The 19130-nt window shown below is 41.1% G+C and overlaps 1 protein-coding gene across 3 annotated transcripts in view; it reads right to left on the bottom strand.

Moving 5' to 3' along the window:
- SYNJ2 (synaptojanin 2) overlaps positions 1 to 13727 on the bottom strand; it is a 74823-nt gene extending 61096 nt beyond the window's left edge. The window contains exons 1-2 of one of the 3 annotated variants that reach the window (XM_069852054.1): positions 13547 to 13727; positions 2157 to 2243 (exon numbers count right to left, since the gene is read on the bottom strand). In XM_069852054.1, coding sequence (XP_069708155.1) covers positions 2157 to 2243; positions 13547 to 13667 — 208 coding nt within the window. In that variant the 5' untranslated portion in view covers positions 13668 to 13727. The other 2 variants (XM_069852056.1, XM_069852055.1) reach the window with 2 other exon arrangements.
- Positions 13728 to 19130: the final 5403 nt, after the last annotated feature.

Here is a 19130-nt window from a genome sequence, read left to right on the forward strand (position 1 = left end):
CAAAATAAAGCAGAAGAACTTAGTGAGTCATGTTAACATAGAAGTGAATGTTATTGCTGGTAGGAAACATTAACTTTGTGAGTCAGTTTCACATATTTCATCTACTTTCCCGTGAAAAACAGATCTAATTTGGCAGGCACACAATGTGATTTATTTGGATTCCTAAGTAGCGATATTTACAGATTAATTAAAGTGCTCAGACACATCTTTCAAGGACCGAACAAAGTCTCCCCTTCTGCTCTGTAAATATACTCTTTTGGTATCCCAGTGGAATGTACTTTCACAAATATTTTCAGTTAATTTGGCACTTATGGTCCCCAGGTTTCCAATAGGAATTAAAAAATATGGACACTCCTGAGCAAAGTCTATGTGATCACTGATGCGCAGTGAAGAGCTAGCCAATTATGCCCTTGTTTGCAGCTGCTAAGAAACATATAAAACAAGATAAAAGCTACATTGCATTCCTTCCTAATGTTAATCTTTTCTGTAAGCAGTAGCTAAAGGGATGAAACATATGTGAGATTGAAGATCTAACAGCCTGTGAAAAAAAACTTGGGCTACCTCTTGAATGGTGAGACGGCATGCAATCATCTTTGTTCTTTTAAACATATTAAGCAACAGAAAATGCTTGCTTACCTCTACTTACCGTTATAGCATGACCTTCCTTACTTTTCACTCACAATCAGAAGTTTACCTCCAGTAGTTAACTTTTTTATCCAAGTACCAACAGAATTTTAAACAACCCATTCCAAAGGAAGTCCTCTACCAGGACATGTAATTTAACACTAGAGCAAGACAGAGGTTCAATAACGGTGCTCAAAGAGGAAAAACCTCACACTTTAAGGACATTGAAGTTAAGTAGGTGTTGTTCAAAAAGAAGTAATGACATGGGAAACAGAAATAAAAGGAGAAAAGAGAAAAAATAAGGCTGAGAATATTTCATACCCCATTTGAAATCATTCACCTTCTAATATGAAGACCAAGACTGTGGATCTATTTAGTTTCTGTGACATAAACGAATTCTCATCTGTAGCTTGAAGAGCTTAAATTCAATAGCTACATTCCTTTACTATTACAACAGGATTCATTACATTCCTGTGAAGCAAAACAGGCCCAAGTGCCAAGAAAAACTAATCACAAGGCCTCCATTTTTAATTACAGTAACATATTGACATTAATCTCCATAAAAATGCCTAATAAACTCCACAAGAAACAAAGAGCCCCCATTCATTTAAAAACACTAGATGGGCCTACAGTTTTAAATTATGACATAGAAATCTTTTAGATTTCAGTCACCTCAGTCAATTTCAAGTCATATAACTCAAGCCATGAAAAGGTAAGTGGGCTATAAAAAGATACACTTACATCTACAGGTCTAAACGCACTGGTGCTCACACCACCATTTCCTTTAGTAGATTCCTTAACCAAGCATCAAGTTATATGGAAAACAGTCTTGTCTTTCCCCTAAGTCAAAACTAAGGCTTACTTTGGAAGACCACGAGAACAAGGCGAATACTGCTTTTTGGTTTAATGCATGTTTTTCATCAGTGAATTTGAAGTCTGCTGTGTGAGGTACTATTACTTTCAAATCAATGACTGTGGTTGTCTTCCTAAAACATGTTATTTCCACTAACATTCCTGTAGGCAGTGTAATAGCAAGTCCTTTGCTAAATCAAGATTCCTGTACAGAAATGTACAGCTATGACAACAAATACTCCTTACTATACTAGTTGAAGTTAAAGGTCTGCTTCAGCAAATCCTCATCCCTGCAAGCTACCAAGTTAAAAGCAATTGGGCTTAAAGCAAGGACTTGGAATCTACAGTACTGCATTCTCAGATGACCATGACTAATCAGTGTTTAAATATGGTTATTCAAAAAAAACACAAGAATTCATAGTTCCCCTTGGTCAAATGGCAATTATCTTCAGGCAGCTAAGAATATTAGACAAAACAAAAAAGTGAGAAAGAAATCCAAAATTATTAGACTATAATTTAGTGATATGCTTTTGGCACAGCACAGACAAAGAAATAGACTCTACGTAATGGTGCAACTAGATTCCATAAGTAAAGGAATTAAGACAACTTTAGCCACTTGCTGTTGTCATTTGGCATTATCTGGGCATTTGATAGTCTCAGTCATACGGGCGGTTACTTACCACATTTAAGCTGAAGCTCTCCTAAGCAGCCATAAGCATCCACGAGTTTTTCATACTGCCCTTTAATTGCATCTTTTTCTTCTGGAGCTGAAAAACAAAATGAAAGGCAGCAAACCTTAGTCTTCCAGTCTTTATTAAATCTTCAGGTTGCTACACCAATACTTCCCAGGTGATTTTGCTCAATGAACAAAGCTACAGTACTAAGGTAGGGTTAAAATGCTGTAAGAACACAGTGATTAATAATGATGGGACAGAAATGCAGAGCCTCTCCAAGCACCACCCTAGAAGAAAGAAGGGCACTGACTACCCTTCCGAACAATGTGATTGTTAGTAAAGTTCTTATGCTATAGTACAGATACCATATAATTTTCAGAATAAGTAAAGGAATATACAGGGACATGTAAACTTTGCTCTGTTCTAAAATAAGAACAAAACGCTTAAATATAAGCCACAAGCTTAAATATAATGTATCTTTTCCTAATGTGCAAAGATAGATGGTTACTCATTTCCAGATTTTCACAGCCCAATTTCAGACAGAATCAATTTTTCTTAATATAGGATAATATAACTTGATGTAGACACAACATCAGATGATGATAGCAAGAGGGATTAAACTTATATTTTAGTGAAGTAAGAATTAGCTGTTTAAAAATAAATAAATAAAATTAAACGGTCAGATGCTGATGTTAGACTGGGTATTTCTGCAACAACTGACTTCATGGGGCACAAACTAAACATTTAGATACCTTGCCACTGGTTACTTTAAACTAAAAATAGAGTACTTCCTGAAGGAGTAAGTCTGTTTTGTATATATTTCCTAATGAGGAGTAAGGTTAGCCTCATGAATAAGGAAAACAGGCTGTGACTGTGACTCAAATGTCTGTTTCCTTCTCAAACCACAGATAAACAGCAACACAGTACTTTTAGAGGTTACTTTAGAATCTTATGCTCCTAATAAACTTCAGCAGTTAAAATCTGAAACCTCCAGGCATAAAAAGGATAAGCTGAACTGCTTGCAGTGGATGATAGAGCAGAAAAGAAAGAAACAGACTTCTCTTTATAAACCTCAAGAGGCAAGCAGCTCAGTGGGAAGCAAGCAAAACAAATAAATATCTCTTATACCACTGACATTTTGAAGTGAAAGGAACGACACTACCATTCACAGAGTTCTTTTGGAGTCTTCAGTAGAGGCAGGCTCCAAAGGAAATCAAAACACATCTGTTTCAACTTTTGCATCCATGACAAATAAAGAAGACTTCTTAATTTTTTCCATTTTTTACATCAGACTTTCACAACTTATCTATCGGAATGAATTACAGAAAGAAGTAAAATGTTAACACCACACATACTAGTGAAATAAAACATAAGCAACAGAGTGAAGATAAAGAGATTTTTATGGAGTAAGGTAAACCTCTGGACAGCAACAATTTAAACATTCACTATCAGTACCTCTCAAGAGCTGAGACTCTGGGAGCTCAGTTCTCTGCCACTTGAAAAAAATTCAGCAAAACCAGTTTAGATAAACTATAACAATGTTTCATTTTTGAGAAAAAGACTCCCCTCAGCCCTTCTTTCTGTACTAAAAAAAAATCACACCCAAAAAGGGTAAAAAAGTAATGCTTCACTTTTTTCTTAAATTTTGTTCTCCGCCTTAAAATCTTATCTTTGTTCTCCTTAAAAGAAAAAGGAAAAAAATATAAACAAAATTCTTGCTCCACATATTCCACCTCTAGGAAGAAATAGAGAACACCAGAAATAGCCAGAGAGACAAACCTCAGGCTGGTGCAGGAACTTCCAAACTTGCAGGCTAGGTATGACCAGAAAGCACTTAAAAGATATCTTGAAAGCATGGTAATATTTTTAAAAATAGAATTATGGATTGGAAAGCTGGCTGTTAAAGTGTCTGGTAAGATCCAAAAGAATGGAATTTATTTCAGTGTGGAAATAAGCAACACGCAAACCATGCTGCTAATGGCAGGGAAGCATCTGGCACTGGCACATGCAGAAGCCACCAAAGCTTCCCAGGTCAGGCCAGCAGCATCACATGCACACCAGTTCCTGGCATGGGACTTTTCATAGAATCATAGAATCACCATGTTGGAAGAGACCCAAAGATACAGACAAATAGTTGAGTTTTGCCAGTCCTGGAACAGAAATACCCTGTTATTCTGGGCAGGCCATTTGACAGGACATTTTCCAGCACAGTAGCATCAGTCAGGGCATCAGCACCAGCAGAGCTGCCTAGAAAAGAGAATAAGGCTCTGAACACAAAGGTCCATGAGAACTCTGGGCTGTGCTGCCACTTTTTTTGGTTGGCTAACAACTTAGCAATAACTTCTATCACCTAAAAGATCCTGTTATTTATTCTAGTTCCATTTTGCTCCCTGATCAAATCTGTGCAGGGAGAAAAAAAAAAAATCCATTCATTATACATACTGATGGAATTTGAAGACTCCACTCCCATCATTGTATTCTTTGGTGTTGCACAAACTCCCAAGATGTCCTGTGACCAGTCATTTTGCATGGGCCAGGGTAGGGCCCCCCGGCAGCAGCTCCTGCACGCTGCACCCTCTCCATAAGGGCCTTTGTAAACTGGGAGGGGATGACTCTCACATCCCCCACAGCCTCCAGCTACCACGGTGCTGTCCTGCTCCGTGCCTTGCCAGCAGGCAAGCGAGGATACAGGCATCATCCCTCCAACACTGGAGTCTCCTAGCCGGATTCTGACACACCTCAGCCAATTTTTATATTTCTTTTAGAGGGGGTAAGGGAGAAGGAGGAAGAATCTCCAACAACCATTATAAAAAGCAATACACAAAAGAATTACTAAAATGTTACCGCAGAGGGTTCGAGCCAAGTTCCTGTCTTATTATTAAAAATAAGTATTTATAAATCTCAAAAATTTGTTATTGAAATCTCAAGTAATTATCACCAAAACCTGGTCTGAAATATCTCCTAGAGTGTTCACAAACAATGCCAGGACACAAAAGCCAGAATCAGAAGGAAAGGGACTAGGCAAAGAACAAAACTAACTGATGTGCTACTGCCCTTGCTGGAGGAAGAAGAGAGCTGAAGGGAAATACTGTGAAGTACTGTTAACGAGCAAAGAAAATACAAACCCTATCTGACAAGTTTCAACAATATTGAAAATACTGTTTTAGCAACAACATTTGACAGCTACCTGTGTCCAAAGACATAGCACTTTTCTAATTAGTAACATGAAAATTGTTTCCATTTCTCTCTGTTCCAAGTTCCAAAGTTGGCTTTTTGTTCTGTAACAGCATTCATTAAAACTCTGAAATGCAGAGGCAGTGGGAGCAGTCTGCTCGAAAACCTAGGATAAGGACTGAACTATATTCTGCCCACATAGAATCGTGTCATAGAATGGTTTGGGTTGGAAGGGACCTTGAGAATTATCCAGTTCCAACCCCCTGCCATGGGCAGGGACACCTCCCGCTGGATAAGGTTGTTCAAAGGCTCATCCAACCTGGCCTTGAACACCTCCAGGGATGGGGCATCCACAACTTCTCTGGGCAACCTGTTCCAGTGCCTAACAACACTAACAAGAAAGAAAATTCTTCCTGTTATCTAATCTACACACCCCCTCTTTCAGCTTAAAACCATTATCCCCTCATGCTGTCGCTGCACTCTTTGATCAAGAGCCCCTCCCCAGCTTTCCTGTAGCCCCCTTTAAGTACTCGAAGGCTGCTATAAGGTCTTCTCAGAGCCTTCTCTTCTCTAGGCTAAAGAACTCAAACTCTGTCAGCTTGTATTCACAGGACAAGTGCCCCAGCCCTCAGCCCCTTTGCAGCCCTCCTCTGGACTTTTCCAACAGATCCATGTGCTGAGGACTCCAGAATTGAATGCAGCACTCCAGGAAAGGTCTCACGAGAGCAGAATAGAGGAGACTGCAATTCTTCCCTGTGAACGAGGAATACCTAGTAAGTGTGGGTCATAAGCTCATGTTCATGAGCTCATGTTGATAAGCTCATGTTGATTAAGTCTCTGCCCTTTGTACACACCACCTGCTGCTACTACCGACTGGATGGTTTAGTGAGGTCCTCAGTTCAGCCCTAGTCCTGCTGGAGCATATAAAAATCAAAAACATTAAAAAAATATGGTGATGTGGAAAATAAAAAACAAAAAACTTCCTTTTTCAGGCCAGAAAGCTTAAGAAACATACATGTATATATATAGTTAACACAATAATAGCTAGAGGTACTAAAGAGTACATATAGTAATTAACAAATTTCACTGAAGCTTCCTATTAATATTTTTAGTAATTTTTCCTTCTCCACTAAGCATATAATTGAGCACCCACCCCTCTGCAATAATAACCAGAACTGTGTAGTGTTTGCAGGCCTGCACACTATCTGCATTCTTCAAGCACTTTTCTTAATATCAATTATGTAAGAACTCCTGATGTCAATTATATATAAGGTTGGCATGTTAACTCAAAATTTGAACCCTTTCAAAATAAGAGGCACGCAATAATTCAGTGAAACTAAGCTACAATAAGCTCAACTAACAGTGATCTTTTTCCCTGTAAAAAGTATGTCAGAACCAAAGAAAAACACCACAAAGAGACCTATAACTACTTATGCCACATGGCCTATCCAAGTGTGACTTCCTGCCTATAAAAGCTGCAAATTCAATTTAACGGCTAGCAGGAATTGGCCAGACATATGCAGTTTCCTTGATTCTACCCCTCTTTAGGGCTGATCCCCTAGAATTCAACAGGAACCAACAAAATTCTCCAACATATGGTGCCCAGAAAGGTCAGTGAACAGAGGGGAGAGGACATAAAAGTATTGTAGTTCAAAGTCAACATTCAAGTTCAAAGTTCAATGTTCAAGAACTCTAAAAGAAAGAAGTCTGGGACCAGGTTACAGGTTCTGGCTTTTCCCTCCTGCTTAATGCCGATTCTGGAAATATTTAGACACCTGCTTACCTGTAAGTACTGCTATACATTTATATTCGAAAGCATTTCTAAGTCCATTTAGAAATAAAAAGTCAGAAACAGAAATATGTGATGGGGTCTCAGTAGCCCATTTCCTCTATTAGTGCCATTTAGCATTTTGGGAAAAGAGGTATGAATTTTCCCCCGAAAGAATAAATGTATAAACAACCCAAAATTTCATACACAAAAAACCCCAAAAAACACATCAAGAAAAAAGAAACACACTGCCATAAGTTTCTTACCTAGAAATATGTCCAATGTATGGCATTATATGAGTTTAGATATTTAACTTGTCTCCAAAATCTGTTTTCTGTCATCCTCAGACAGGCCTAAAGCAATTTGGCATATTTTCATTATCTTTCATCACTAAAATCTTGTGTTCACTTTCAATCTGAGCTACACGGGTGTTACACAAGTCACACTATCTTCTGTTGTATCATATAAGTCAAGCAACACAGAGTCAGGAAAAGGTCTGTGGTCAGAGTTCCAGTCAAGAGAGTCTGGATATTCAAAACATTAAGCAATGTATTTATCAGTTTTCTAGAAAGTGGTATTTCTGGTTCAAAACACAACAAACAAATCAAGGAAGTGGCATTTTGGAAAGATTAGTTCACTGCCTTTCTATATTAGGTTGAAAACATACTGTTTCTAGTGAGGGATAATGTTTTCATAGCTTCATATGTACATATGAATGTTTTCATTCACAATCAAAGAAGAATGAACTCATAAAACCAGCCAGTGCTGCAGTCTGCAGGCAGTCAAGATAAAAGACAAGTCTATAATTTCTCTGGGACCTGCCCATTACCTTCATATGGTTCCTCTCACATAGTGGGAACTTATACCTCACAACCACTAACAGTTTCCTAGTATAGATACTTGTAGTGATTAAGGCACGGACTCCATCCATGAGGTGACAACGAGATCACTTTATTGAGCGGATGCAAAACCTTATATAGTGTTTCTGTACTCAGTTAGCAGCTACCCCAGTGAATTCCCACCTATAAGAATCCCGCAGTTACAGTGATAGAGTGCAACCCACTATTTACCACGGATGTGCCCCTTATCTTCATGTTTTCCACCTAATGCATTCTTTTCTTATGAACTCACAGGTCTTGGTAAAGATTCCAAGGTCTCAACAAGCTAGCAAGCATGAGAACACCGGCTGTTAGCTCTGTGCCTGCTGCTAATATCACATCTACCAAGACACTGGCTACTTGCCCCAGCACACGCGCAACAATAGAATCTTTCATGCCCGCAGATACCGAGTCTTGTCATCTACACTCTACATTTATACCAACACACCTTCCTTCTTCTGTGAGCTCCATTTCAATTTCAACAGCAAAGGAACTGTAACACACACTTGTTCCTATAACCTGTGGCAGTGAATTTTCAAGTGCCCATTGCCCGTGCAACCAATAAAGTTAAAGACTTCTGCTACGTAGATGACAAATTTTGTAGGGAACAACAAATGAAAAAAAGTTTTAACACCACTGAGCTACTGAAAACTTCATAAAAATTTGAAATTTGATTATTTGATTTTTTTTTTAAATTTAAATGAGAAGTTTTAGGAATACAGATAGAACAGGGAGATTAGCCATACAAATATCCTGGCATAAAAGTAGAAATTAGTCATGCTGCAGGACTCGTTGTTTTGGATAGCCTATAGTGCTTAGAAATACACTCACAATACACTTACAGAAGTATTGGTGTTCAATTTCCACATCCCACTTAACAGCATATTTATTAACCTAAATACAAACCTAAGGATAATTGTAAAGAGTGGGTGCACACAGAGCACAGAAACTGCATTCCATACAAAATAAAAAGATACGTGGATAAATAATTTCCATTTCCTGGTTTTGCATTCCTCCCCCAGCAAGGGTCTACTCAGAGTTCACCCAGCCGCATCAGAGAGCCACGCGCGTACCTGTGCCTGGACTTGCAGAGGAGGCAGAGAGCTGCTCTGTAGTGTGTACACACCCCTTAACTCTACATAAGTTTATCTCTACAAAAGGATTACTTCCCAGATCTGTGGGTGAAAGTCTGAAGGAAAAATTCCAGCCACATTTGCCAAAACATGCACTGTATCGGCTTTGACTTCCAGTTTTAAGACCATGGTCATCTAGGGTCCACTGTAACAGGTGTTGTAATAAAAGCAATTACAGAATCAAACTCCTTAGAAAAAAATATAATTCTGTGCACCCTTTGGCTTTGCTCTTGTGAAAACATATTTTTTATGCTAAACTTGAACAGCTGAGCACTCCCCTTGACATCATTTCACTGAGATTTCCTGCTGTAATAAAGTTAAATAACTACATTTCCAGCACTATAGCCTTAGCTTAGTCCAGTGACTGCCCTGACAGCAGTTCAGAACTGCCTTGTGCAGTTCATCTATAAAGTGTTAAAATCTGTAATGTGTTAAAAGCAGGAACAATATTTGTATCTGTACTCCCTTCTTGTATAACCAAAAGCTTCTAAATCACTGACAGTTTTCCTTAATCCTTCATGACTCTAAGTTTCTTCAACAGAACGTAATTATTGATGTTCTAAGTCAGCAGATTCCTGAAAGAATGGTTTCAGGCTGTCACCCATCCTTCTGGAGGAGACTGAAGCTTCAGAGCTGCCAGTGGCAAAAAAAGCCTCTTGCAAAATGTATGTTGAATTCAAAACAGTGAGTTTTACCCTCCACTCTACAGTGACATTGTGAGAAGAGGAATAACTCCCATCTTCAAAAATACTGTTTAGTTTATGATAGACCAGAAAACTAGTTTTGTTGGTATTACATCACTATACAGATTAAGTTAAAGGGGTTGGGGTTCTGTAGCTAGGTTTCCTGCTGTGATTTTTGATTCCTTGATTTTTCCAAAGTTTCTTAGGTTAGATTTCCATTACAGCCCAAGTGTTCTCATTTTAAAAGTTACTGACATTTCAGACAACTAGAGCGCTCCATTATACTTTCCCACTACTGATTTCAAATGTGCAAATATTTTTTGAGTTAAAGTATTAAAACTCTATTTGTAATAAGGAAATTCTGAAAGATAACCAGTTTACAACTGAGAGTGGAAAAAGTGTAAAGTCATCCACTCATTGGACGATATCAAAGTTGTGGTTTACATATTTCAAAAGTATTATTTTAACTGCATATTTGCCAGAGGTTTATAGCCTGCATAGGTATCACGCTTGTACAAGTGTCGGGTTTTCTTTAGATTTCTTTTTTGTAATGCCACTTCTTCTAGGATGATTCCCACTCCCTTCTGCTACTTGAACTACGTTAAATTCAACATTTAAGTTTCTTCTAGTACAGAATTATTACAGAAGCAACTGAACTTTCACAAAAGGGCAGATGTCATGCCTGTTCAAGGGCAGAGACACTTGGTCATTATGGAAAGAGAATAATGAACTAAATTCTCAGGATTTTGTTGTCCATCCATGATTATTCCTTTCTACTATGACCATAAGACTGCTATTGCAAAACTTCATAAACCGTTATAAAACTTAAGTGTTCCGGGTATACATATCCACTTTTATTTAGTGTGGAAGTTTGCATAAGGCACAGTTGCATATTTCCTCCTGATCACAGGCATGAAATTCTTTCAAAATTTTATTTTAGAAATGGAAAATTAGACAGAGAAGCCAAAATTAACACGATCCTAGGGCTAATATATATAAAACCACACATACACAAAGCATTAGCCTTCTACTGAAGTATTTGATGGTCAAAAACAACCTAAAGGCCAGTCAAACAAAACAGAATTAACACTGTTAATTGCCACCCTGGCTGTGAAGCTTTGTCTTCACAGTTCTTTAAAATTTACCATCACAATACCTACTGCTGGTTTTCCCTCCTTTTCTGGTCCTTTGCTGTATAAACAGAAGAAATTAACTGAACAGGCTGGACTGGATAAACTAGCTTTCCCTACCATATAGGAACCATCCCAGGCAGGAAAACAGAAACTAAATGAAATAAAAGGACAAAGTAATTAACATAGAGCGGGCTGGATGCCAACACATGCATGATTACAGTTATCTCAGGCTTTGGCATTAGACTTTCAAAAGGTATGGCAAACAAGCTTTCACACTAACCACTATATATATCACTACTTCAAAATTCTTCTAACACACATTTTGAGAAAGAATATATAAATTCTCTATATTTTGCTATAGCATTTCAAATGTGGGGTACCAACGCTGGGGGAGAAAAATCTGTCTTAAGCTGATGATTCCCCTTAATCAGCGAGATTGCAAACAATCTTTCCTTCCAACTACCAGTCATACAAATGGCTTGGGGTTGGCTAAGTGAATATTTGTCTCTCAATTTTATTAAGGCACATTGGCTTTCGCAGTGGGAGTGCTTTAGGTTTGTATCAGAGTAACAAAAAGCAGACCAAAATATATTGATACCAAAGGAGAGACTTAAAGTTAACAGATTTTTCAGTTGGGAAAATGGAGTAAAATGCTGCTCAGTACTACTACACTTTGGCAATTCATTGAAAACTGATACACAAAACCAAAAAAAACCTAGAAAAATATAACGCATTAATGTCACTACCAACAATTAATTTAACAAGAAATGGGACCCTTGAAGTATTATACAATATAAAATTCAAAAAAAAAAACACCTCAACCAACCCACTATGTGAAAATAATAGGTCTTTATCACAACAGATATCAGAACTATTGCCATGAAAATCAGCTGCCACCTGGGGACCTTTTTGGCTTTCTTCATTCATAAAATCCCCAACACCTGAAAATTAAGCATTACAATCTGGATGTCTTGCCACCACACATCATGGAAGATTCAGCTCAGCAGGCCCATATCCTGAGCTGATGTTGCAACTGACATTGTACAAGTGACAACATACAGTTCATACTACAAAAAGTTAATAATTTCCCTTTGAGCTACGTGAATATGGGCTCCTACAACACAGTGAACAGCGTCGTGATTGCAGGAACAGCTTAAGAATTACAGGCAAAACAATTTAAGAACACACCACAAGCACAATGTGCTGCCTTGCATTACTTTTTGCACCTTACATTTTCATTCACTACATTTTTCTGTGCTGGCCTCATCATTAGCATTGGATTAATTCAAGGGTGACAAGTATCAAAACACAGGATGATACAATCCTACACAGGTTTACAGCTTCTCCCAGGTGAGATATGAACTCCTCCGTTGTCAAACATTCAAGTAACTTTGCACAGTGCACACCACAAGGGCATCACAGTAAGAAACCAGGTTTTCTTTACAGAACATGAATCTCAAGTCAGACAGTCAAACCAATCTCTGCCATGAGCTGGATGTCTAACCCAGCGGTCAGCACCCAATGGAGATGAACAGGAATTCCTTCAAGAGGCAGCGTGTCCCATCCCCGTGGCTGGACCCTCCACTTCAGTCAGTAAAGCTCATGTAAGGCTTGCCCAGTGCCGAGACCCCACCGCTACCAGGCAAACAAGTGGCTTCTCCTGCTTCTTCCAGCCCAGATGCTGGTGAGGAACTAAAGGCATCCAGAGCAATGAAAGAGACTGTCAGATATGGATCAGATCTGGGGTCGCACAGTGAGGAGATGGTGGCCAACAGTGGCCAACCCTTCATGCACGGCAGGGCACTGGGGTCACCTCAAACCAGCACCGAGTGAGCAGACCTGGAGGGCCATGCTGGAGGCCAGCGTTTAACGTTAACGTGAGGGCATCCAAAGGTCAATGCCCCACCTGGACCAGGGCTGCATTCTCCCTTTCCTGTCTCACAGAATCGTTAAGGTTGGAGGAGACCTCTAAGGTCATCAAATCCAGCCATCAGCCCAACACCGCCACGCCTACTAAACCATATCCCCAAGTGCCACATCTACATGTTTTTTGAACACCTCCAGGGATGGTGACTCCATCGCTTCCCTGGGCAGCCTGTTCCAATGCTTCGCCACTCATTTGTAAAAGGAATTTTTCCTAATATCCAACCCAAACCTCCCCTAACACCCACACCATAACTTCCCCGGGCAGCCTGTCCCAGTGTTTGATAACCCTTTCAGTGAAGGAGAATTTCCTAATCACAGAATCGCAGAATGGTTTGGGTTGGAAGGGACCTTCAAGATCATCCAGCCCCAACCCCCTTGCCACGGGCAGGGACACCTCCCACTAGATCAGGCTGCCCAAGGCCTCATCCCACCTGAATAATGTCCAATCTGAATAATATCCAACCTGAGCCTCTCCTGGTGCAACCAGAAGCCACTCCCGCTCATCCTACCACTTGTTACTTCGGAGAAGAGACCAACACCACCTCCCTGCAACCCCCTCCCGGGCAGCTGTAGAGAGGGACGAGTTCTGCCCCCATCCTCCTCTTCTCCAGGCTGAACAGCCCCAGCCGCTCCCGGCAAAGGCTTGTGCTCCAGCCCCTTTCCCAGAGAGGGGAGCAGTGCCCGCAGCTCCCCGCACTTACTGAGCGCGGCCACGGTGCCAGCCTCCAGCAACAGACAATCCTGCCGGGAACGCGCCTCCAGCAGGGCGCTCGGCCCCGAATCCTGCTTCCAGAGCAGCCGCAGCCCTTTGCTCAGAGCCATGGGAGCCGCCGCCCGCGGGGGCGAAGCCGGACGAGGCGGGGATGCGGCCGGCGGCGCTCGCTCCTCGCTCCCGCCCAGGGACGCGGCCCCTTCCCGGGAGCCGGCCAGCCCCCGCGGGGCCTCCCGGCGGAGAAGGGGGCAGAGGAGGGAGCGGAGTCCCCTCCGACTTTCTCTTCCCACCGCCGGTCCTCTCGTAAACTTTCCCGAGTTAACTTTGCCCCTCCGGCCGCGGCTCCTCCTCCTCCGGGACAGGTACCGCCGCCTGGGGCTCCGCGCGGAGGGAGGAGCCTGTGCGGCTCCCGGGTTGCCTCCTTTGAGGACAGTCCCGGGCATCTCACCCTTCCCAAGGGGGAGGCGGCGGGACGAGGGGAAACGTCCTCGAGTTGCACAGGGCTGGTGAAGATCAGACGTCAGGAAAAAATTCTTCACCAAAAGAAATTCCTCATCCAGTTCCAACCCCCCTGCCACGGGCAGGGACACCTCCCACCAGCCCAGGCTGCTCAAGGCCCCATCCAACCTGGCCTTGAACACCCCCAGGGATGGGGCAGCCACAGCTTCCCTGGGCAACCTGTGCCAGGGCCTCACTGCCCTCACCGAGAAGAAATTCCCCCTTATGTCTAGTCTAAATCTGCCCCTCTCCAGTTTATAGCCATTGCCCTAGTCCTATCACCACAAGCCTTTGCGAACAGTCCCTCCCCAGCTTTCTTGTAGCCCCTTCAGGCACTGGAAGGTCGCTATAAGGTCTCCTCAGAGCCTTCTCCAGACTGAACAAGCCCAACTCCCTCAGCCTGTCCTCATATGGGAGGTGCTCCAGCGCTCTGATCATCCTTGTAGCCTCCTCTGGAGCCTGGAGGAGGATGAGGGGAAACCTCATTGCTCTCTACAACTACCTGAAAGGAGGTTGTAGAGAGGTGGGCATTGTTCTCTTTTCCCAGATGATAGGTGATAGGACAAGAGGCAATGGCTTCAAGCTGCATCAGGGGCAGTTTAGATAGGACATTAGGAAAAATTTCTTCATGGAAAGGGTTATCAAGCAGTGGAACAGCCACCCAGGGAGGTGGTTGAGTCCCCATCCCTGGAGGTGTTTGAAAGGCAGGTAGATGAGGTGCTTGGGGACGTGATTTAGCAGTAGACAGGTGCAGTCTGGGTTCATGATCTCTAAGGTCTTTTCCAACCTAATGATACTATGATTCTACGATTCCCTGTGGGATGTGGTGACTGGCACTGAGGCAGCCCGGCTAGGTGCTGCCCTGTGTCTTCGAGGCGTCTCTTGGCTGTGCCTAGAAAGCACAGTCCCACCCAGGGTGTGTACAGCCTTTTGGGTATAAGGCACAGTGCATGTTTTAGGGTCACTTCATATAAAAGCACACCTTTCTTTTCCCTCCTCTGGTACAGCCGGACTCCCATCCCAAGTCCCTGTTGAGACTGTACAGGATCAAGTAACAAGCAACAAGTAATAAGTGACAGGACAAGAAGAAACGGTCTCAGAGGAAGTTTAGATTTCTTTTGTAAAACGGGTTTTTACTATGCCACAATTATATTTTTATATGTAAAGGAAACTCTAAAATTCAAAATACCCAAACTACCATCTGTTATTTTTGTCTTGCATTAGAGATGAGCACATTGGTTGTGGCAATGCTCTGCAAGGTGGCATGTAACATGGTCCTTGTCACCACAGAGACTGGTGCAAGCAAACTGAAAAACAGATACTGTGTTCCTGTCACACACCTCTGCTTTATTTATTTTATAACAAGCACTGGCTTGGAAATTAGATTAATTTTAGGTATTTCTATGGCACCTTCTTAAAACATAGCATTTTGAAAGGATCTGGCAGGGAAAGTGGTATTTATGTTTACGTAGAGATTTTTTTTTCCTCCCCGATTGTAATTTTCACTGCAATATGTAAGGTGTAGTAAGGTGTGATGAGTAGGGTAAAAGAAATTACCCAAAAGCCTTAGGAATTAAGTGGCCACAACAAAAAAAAGTGAGAGAGAATGCCTCTCAAATTTTTATGGGTTTAGAAGATGTAAGAAAGAGTGTAAATTAACCACTCTGTATTTTAAACAAAAAAGGGGGGCCTTTCTTACAGCTATCCTATGGAAATGTGCCCATTTATATCTTAGTCATCTTTCACCATAGCCTCTTTCCCTAGAGAAAAAGTGTTTTCTTGAGGTGAAATACTGAAAGTATCGCTTAAACAATCAGAGCTACTTAAGGCAGCTGTACTGCACATAATTTTTAAAAGTTGTCCTCAATCATGCACTTATGTATTTTAAAAAAACAACCTACCAACCCAAAAAACCCACTCCTTTTTGTGTGTGTGTCTTTGTCCTTGAGGAATGATTCTTCGCAATCCTCTAAACTCCATCGTGAGAGTAAACTGTCACTTGGACGACGCTGGTAAGTCACTCTCTATTGCCTGTGCTTGTAATTAATTGGTAATTTTTGTCATTAGTGTTTTTCACTGCAATTCCAAAAACACACAGTTTATGATTATTAATAATAAACTTACTGTCAGATTTGTTGAGCAAAATACTAGAGAAAGGACCGGTGTGCTTGAGAAAATATGCTTTCCAGGACCTCAAATCAATAAGAGAAGATGGAGATGTGAGAGGGAAACTCAGAGGGAAATGGAAAACTGGAAACCTATAGCAGCGTGCTTCCACAGGTGACTCTGAGCGAGTCCTTTTTAGTCTGTTACAAACAGAGCTTTTCACAAGGTTCCATTTGCAAAACATCCACAGCATGGAAAGATGCATTTTTAAAAGTGTGATGTTCTGATCAACACATCAGTCAATCGGTTAATTAGACTTTGTATCACAGGTCTGTTACCTTAGAAACATAAAACTGAGAGAAATCAGAAAATGGTGGAGTGGTGAATAAAGCCATACAGTTTACAACCCCCCTTCACACAGAATGACATCCAAAGTGAGGGCTCAGAAAGGAACCTTGTTCAATGTGTTAAGGGGCTATGTGAAAGTTTCCATTGCCCTATTTTACAGTGGTCAAGATCTTTTCATCTGATGAAACTGACTATGATTCATTGTATGGAAGTCCATCTTTGAGGGAAAATGTTGAGATTGACAGATCATCTTTCAGCTGTGATTTGGAGTTGAGGTGTATTTTGCTCTGGAGCATTTATGTGGATATCAGGGAAACTGACTGATTCCTGTAGTCATTTGAGGAGTCCCCCAGGTGAACTCATGCCCTTCTCTACAGCATCTGTTTTCACCAGGGCAATACACCCTCATTAACTCCTCAGTGTTTTTTTGTTTCATCTTCCTTTCTCAGCATATTTGTGCTTTCTTTTAATCTTCTGTCTTGCTAGTTTCATCATATAAGTTTCTTTGCCCCTCTTTGCACTCCTATCTTTGGTTCTTTATCACTCTTTCTACTTCTGAGCAGTCACAGATACTTTGCATTTCTTTCTGAATGCTCCCACAGCCAAACAGTGGGAGGTGATCTGCCAAAGTCTCTGCCTTCTTCAGCTGAGAGAATCAACAGGTCAGTGTGCTCTTTCTACCAGTCTGCAGGCAGAGAATAGTGGGAGTATTTTGGAGGGTGGAATATTCTTGACAGCAGTAAGCACTCTTTTGCTTTCCTTATCTCCTTCCAGCTCCTGTCTTTAGAGGAGGGGGAGGTAGATCCTTCTCTCTCCCTATGAAGAAGGGGAGGAATCCTTAACGTCCCATGTTTGCTGACTGCAGAACTATGTGAAATGCAATTCAAACAAAATTACAGCACTGGTATGTTAGAGGGCCAGCCTCCGTGGCAAGAGTTTACAGACTTCAGCTACTAAGTTGAAGATAATGTCCATGCTGTGCTGATATATATTTTAAAGCACAGGTTTTTTTGCTGTCATTAGAAATTCAGCTGTTGCCTCAGCTGTAGAAATTGCCTCAGTGTGATTTCTGAACACTTCTACCTTCCTCCTAGTATTATTCAGCTTGGTTTGCCTTTCCAGTCCCTTCCCCTCCTCAGGCCCCTCTTTAACTCTGAAGCATGCTATGCATTATAATGACTCCAGTTCCTAGGTCTTTATGGTAATGGATGTTTAAAAGGTCTGGATAGCTGTCTTAATGAAGAAGAGTCTTACATACTGATCTTAGTAGGTGGCATTGCATTTTTGACTGGACAAGCATTAGAAAGGAACAACAGAGGTGTTACAAAATAGTTTAGAAGAACTGGGGGAGAGCAGGGTATATAAACGTCTGCTACTTGTCTGGAAGAGCTCTGTCAACCCTGTATCCTAGACTTTGGGACACAGAATGGGTGAATGTGCTGTAGTATTACTTATCTGTCTCTATGTGCTATTGAATGACCTTTGCAATCTGGAACTCTTGTACAAAAAGCTTTGGTGAAACTCAGCAGGAATAAACTAAAAATACCTGCCTGCGTCCAATGTTATGCTACTGGAAGTGATGGTAGTTTTTTTGAAGCTCCGAGGCTAAATATAAAAGATCACCGATGACAGCATTTCCTGGATATTTTGGCCAATTGCGCATAGCCTCAGTGGTCACAAATTCCTCAGGAAATGTGTGTGCCCACAAGATCATTGAAAAGAATCTGGTTTTTGCCTGTTATGAGAAACTTTTCACTTCAGTAAGTAAAGAAGAAATAGGGGAAATACCTCAGCATAGCTTTTCCTAAAAAAGGCATTCAAAACAACTAGTAACTGCTGCTAATATGCAAACCCTTTTATTGTTTTCACATTTTCTAGTTAATATTAGAATGACTTTTATTTAAAGCAGAATTTGCCACAGGGAAGCATTCGCAACCTTTGTGAGCTGGAGTGCTCGAAGTGTTGCTCTGAAAGTAGCTGTGGGTTTTTAATGTCACTTCTTACGCACTCAGTGAAACAGAGAGAAGAGCTTTCTATTCTAGTTGGTTATGCTTGTCTTGGCTGTGTAAAGAGTTCTGTGTGCAAAAGTCATCTGGTGCTTTGTTATCAAAGACAGTTTGATATACTTTGAGCGAGGTCACTCTTTCTCAACGAAGTCAACAGCGTTTCCTTAAAAATAACTACGAAGAGCATGAGAAGCATGAGTGATAAATCAGTATGCTTTATTTGTGTGTTTAGACTTTGACAAAGAACATTTGGCCTCTCCATGAGGGTAAAAGCAATAATGCAGAAACATATTCTTTGCTTAAGCCAGTGACAATATTTTCAACTTTCCACTCCTGTTTACAACCTTTCCTGACAAGTTCCCCTTATTTCTTGCTCTTGGGGTCTGTGATCTTTACAACAGGAACTTTTAATGCTAATATTTCTGTACCAGTATTACCATTTAACCAACTATTTGAAAGGGGGAGGGGTGGGTTAATAAAGTGGACCTGAGCTTCCAGTTCAGCAGGACACTAAAACATACACCTAACTTTAAGCATATCGTTAGCCTAAATCTCACAGCTCCATGCTAGAGTGAGACTTCTCAAGTGAATAAACAGTGCAGGTTCAGCTGCTAA

This window comes from Phaenicophaeus curvirostris, chromosome 2, assembly GCF_032191515.1.
Source record: "Phaenicophaeus curvirostris isolate KB17595 chromosome 2, BPBGC_Pcur_1.0, whole genome shotgun sequence".
NCBI lineage: Eukaryota > Metazoa > Chordata > Aves > Cuculiformes > Cuculidae > Phaenicophaeus > Phaenicophaeus curvirostris.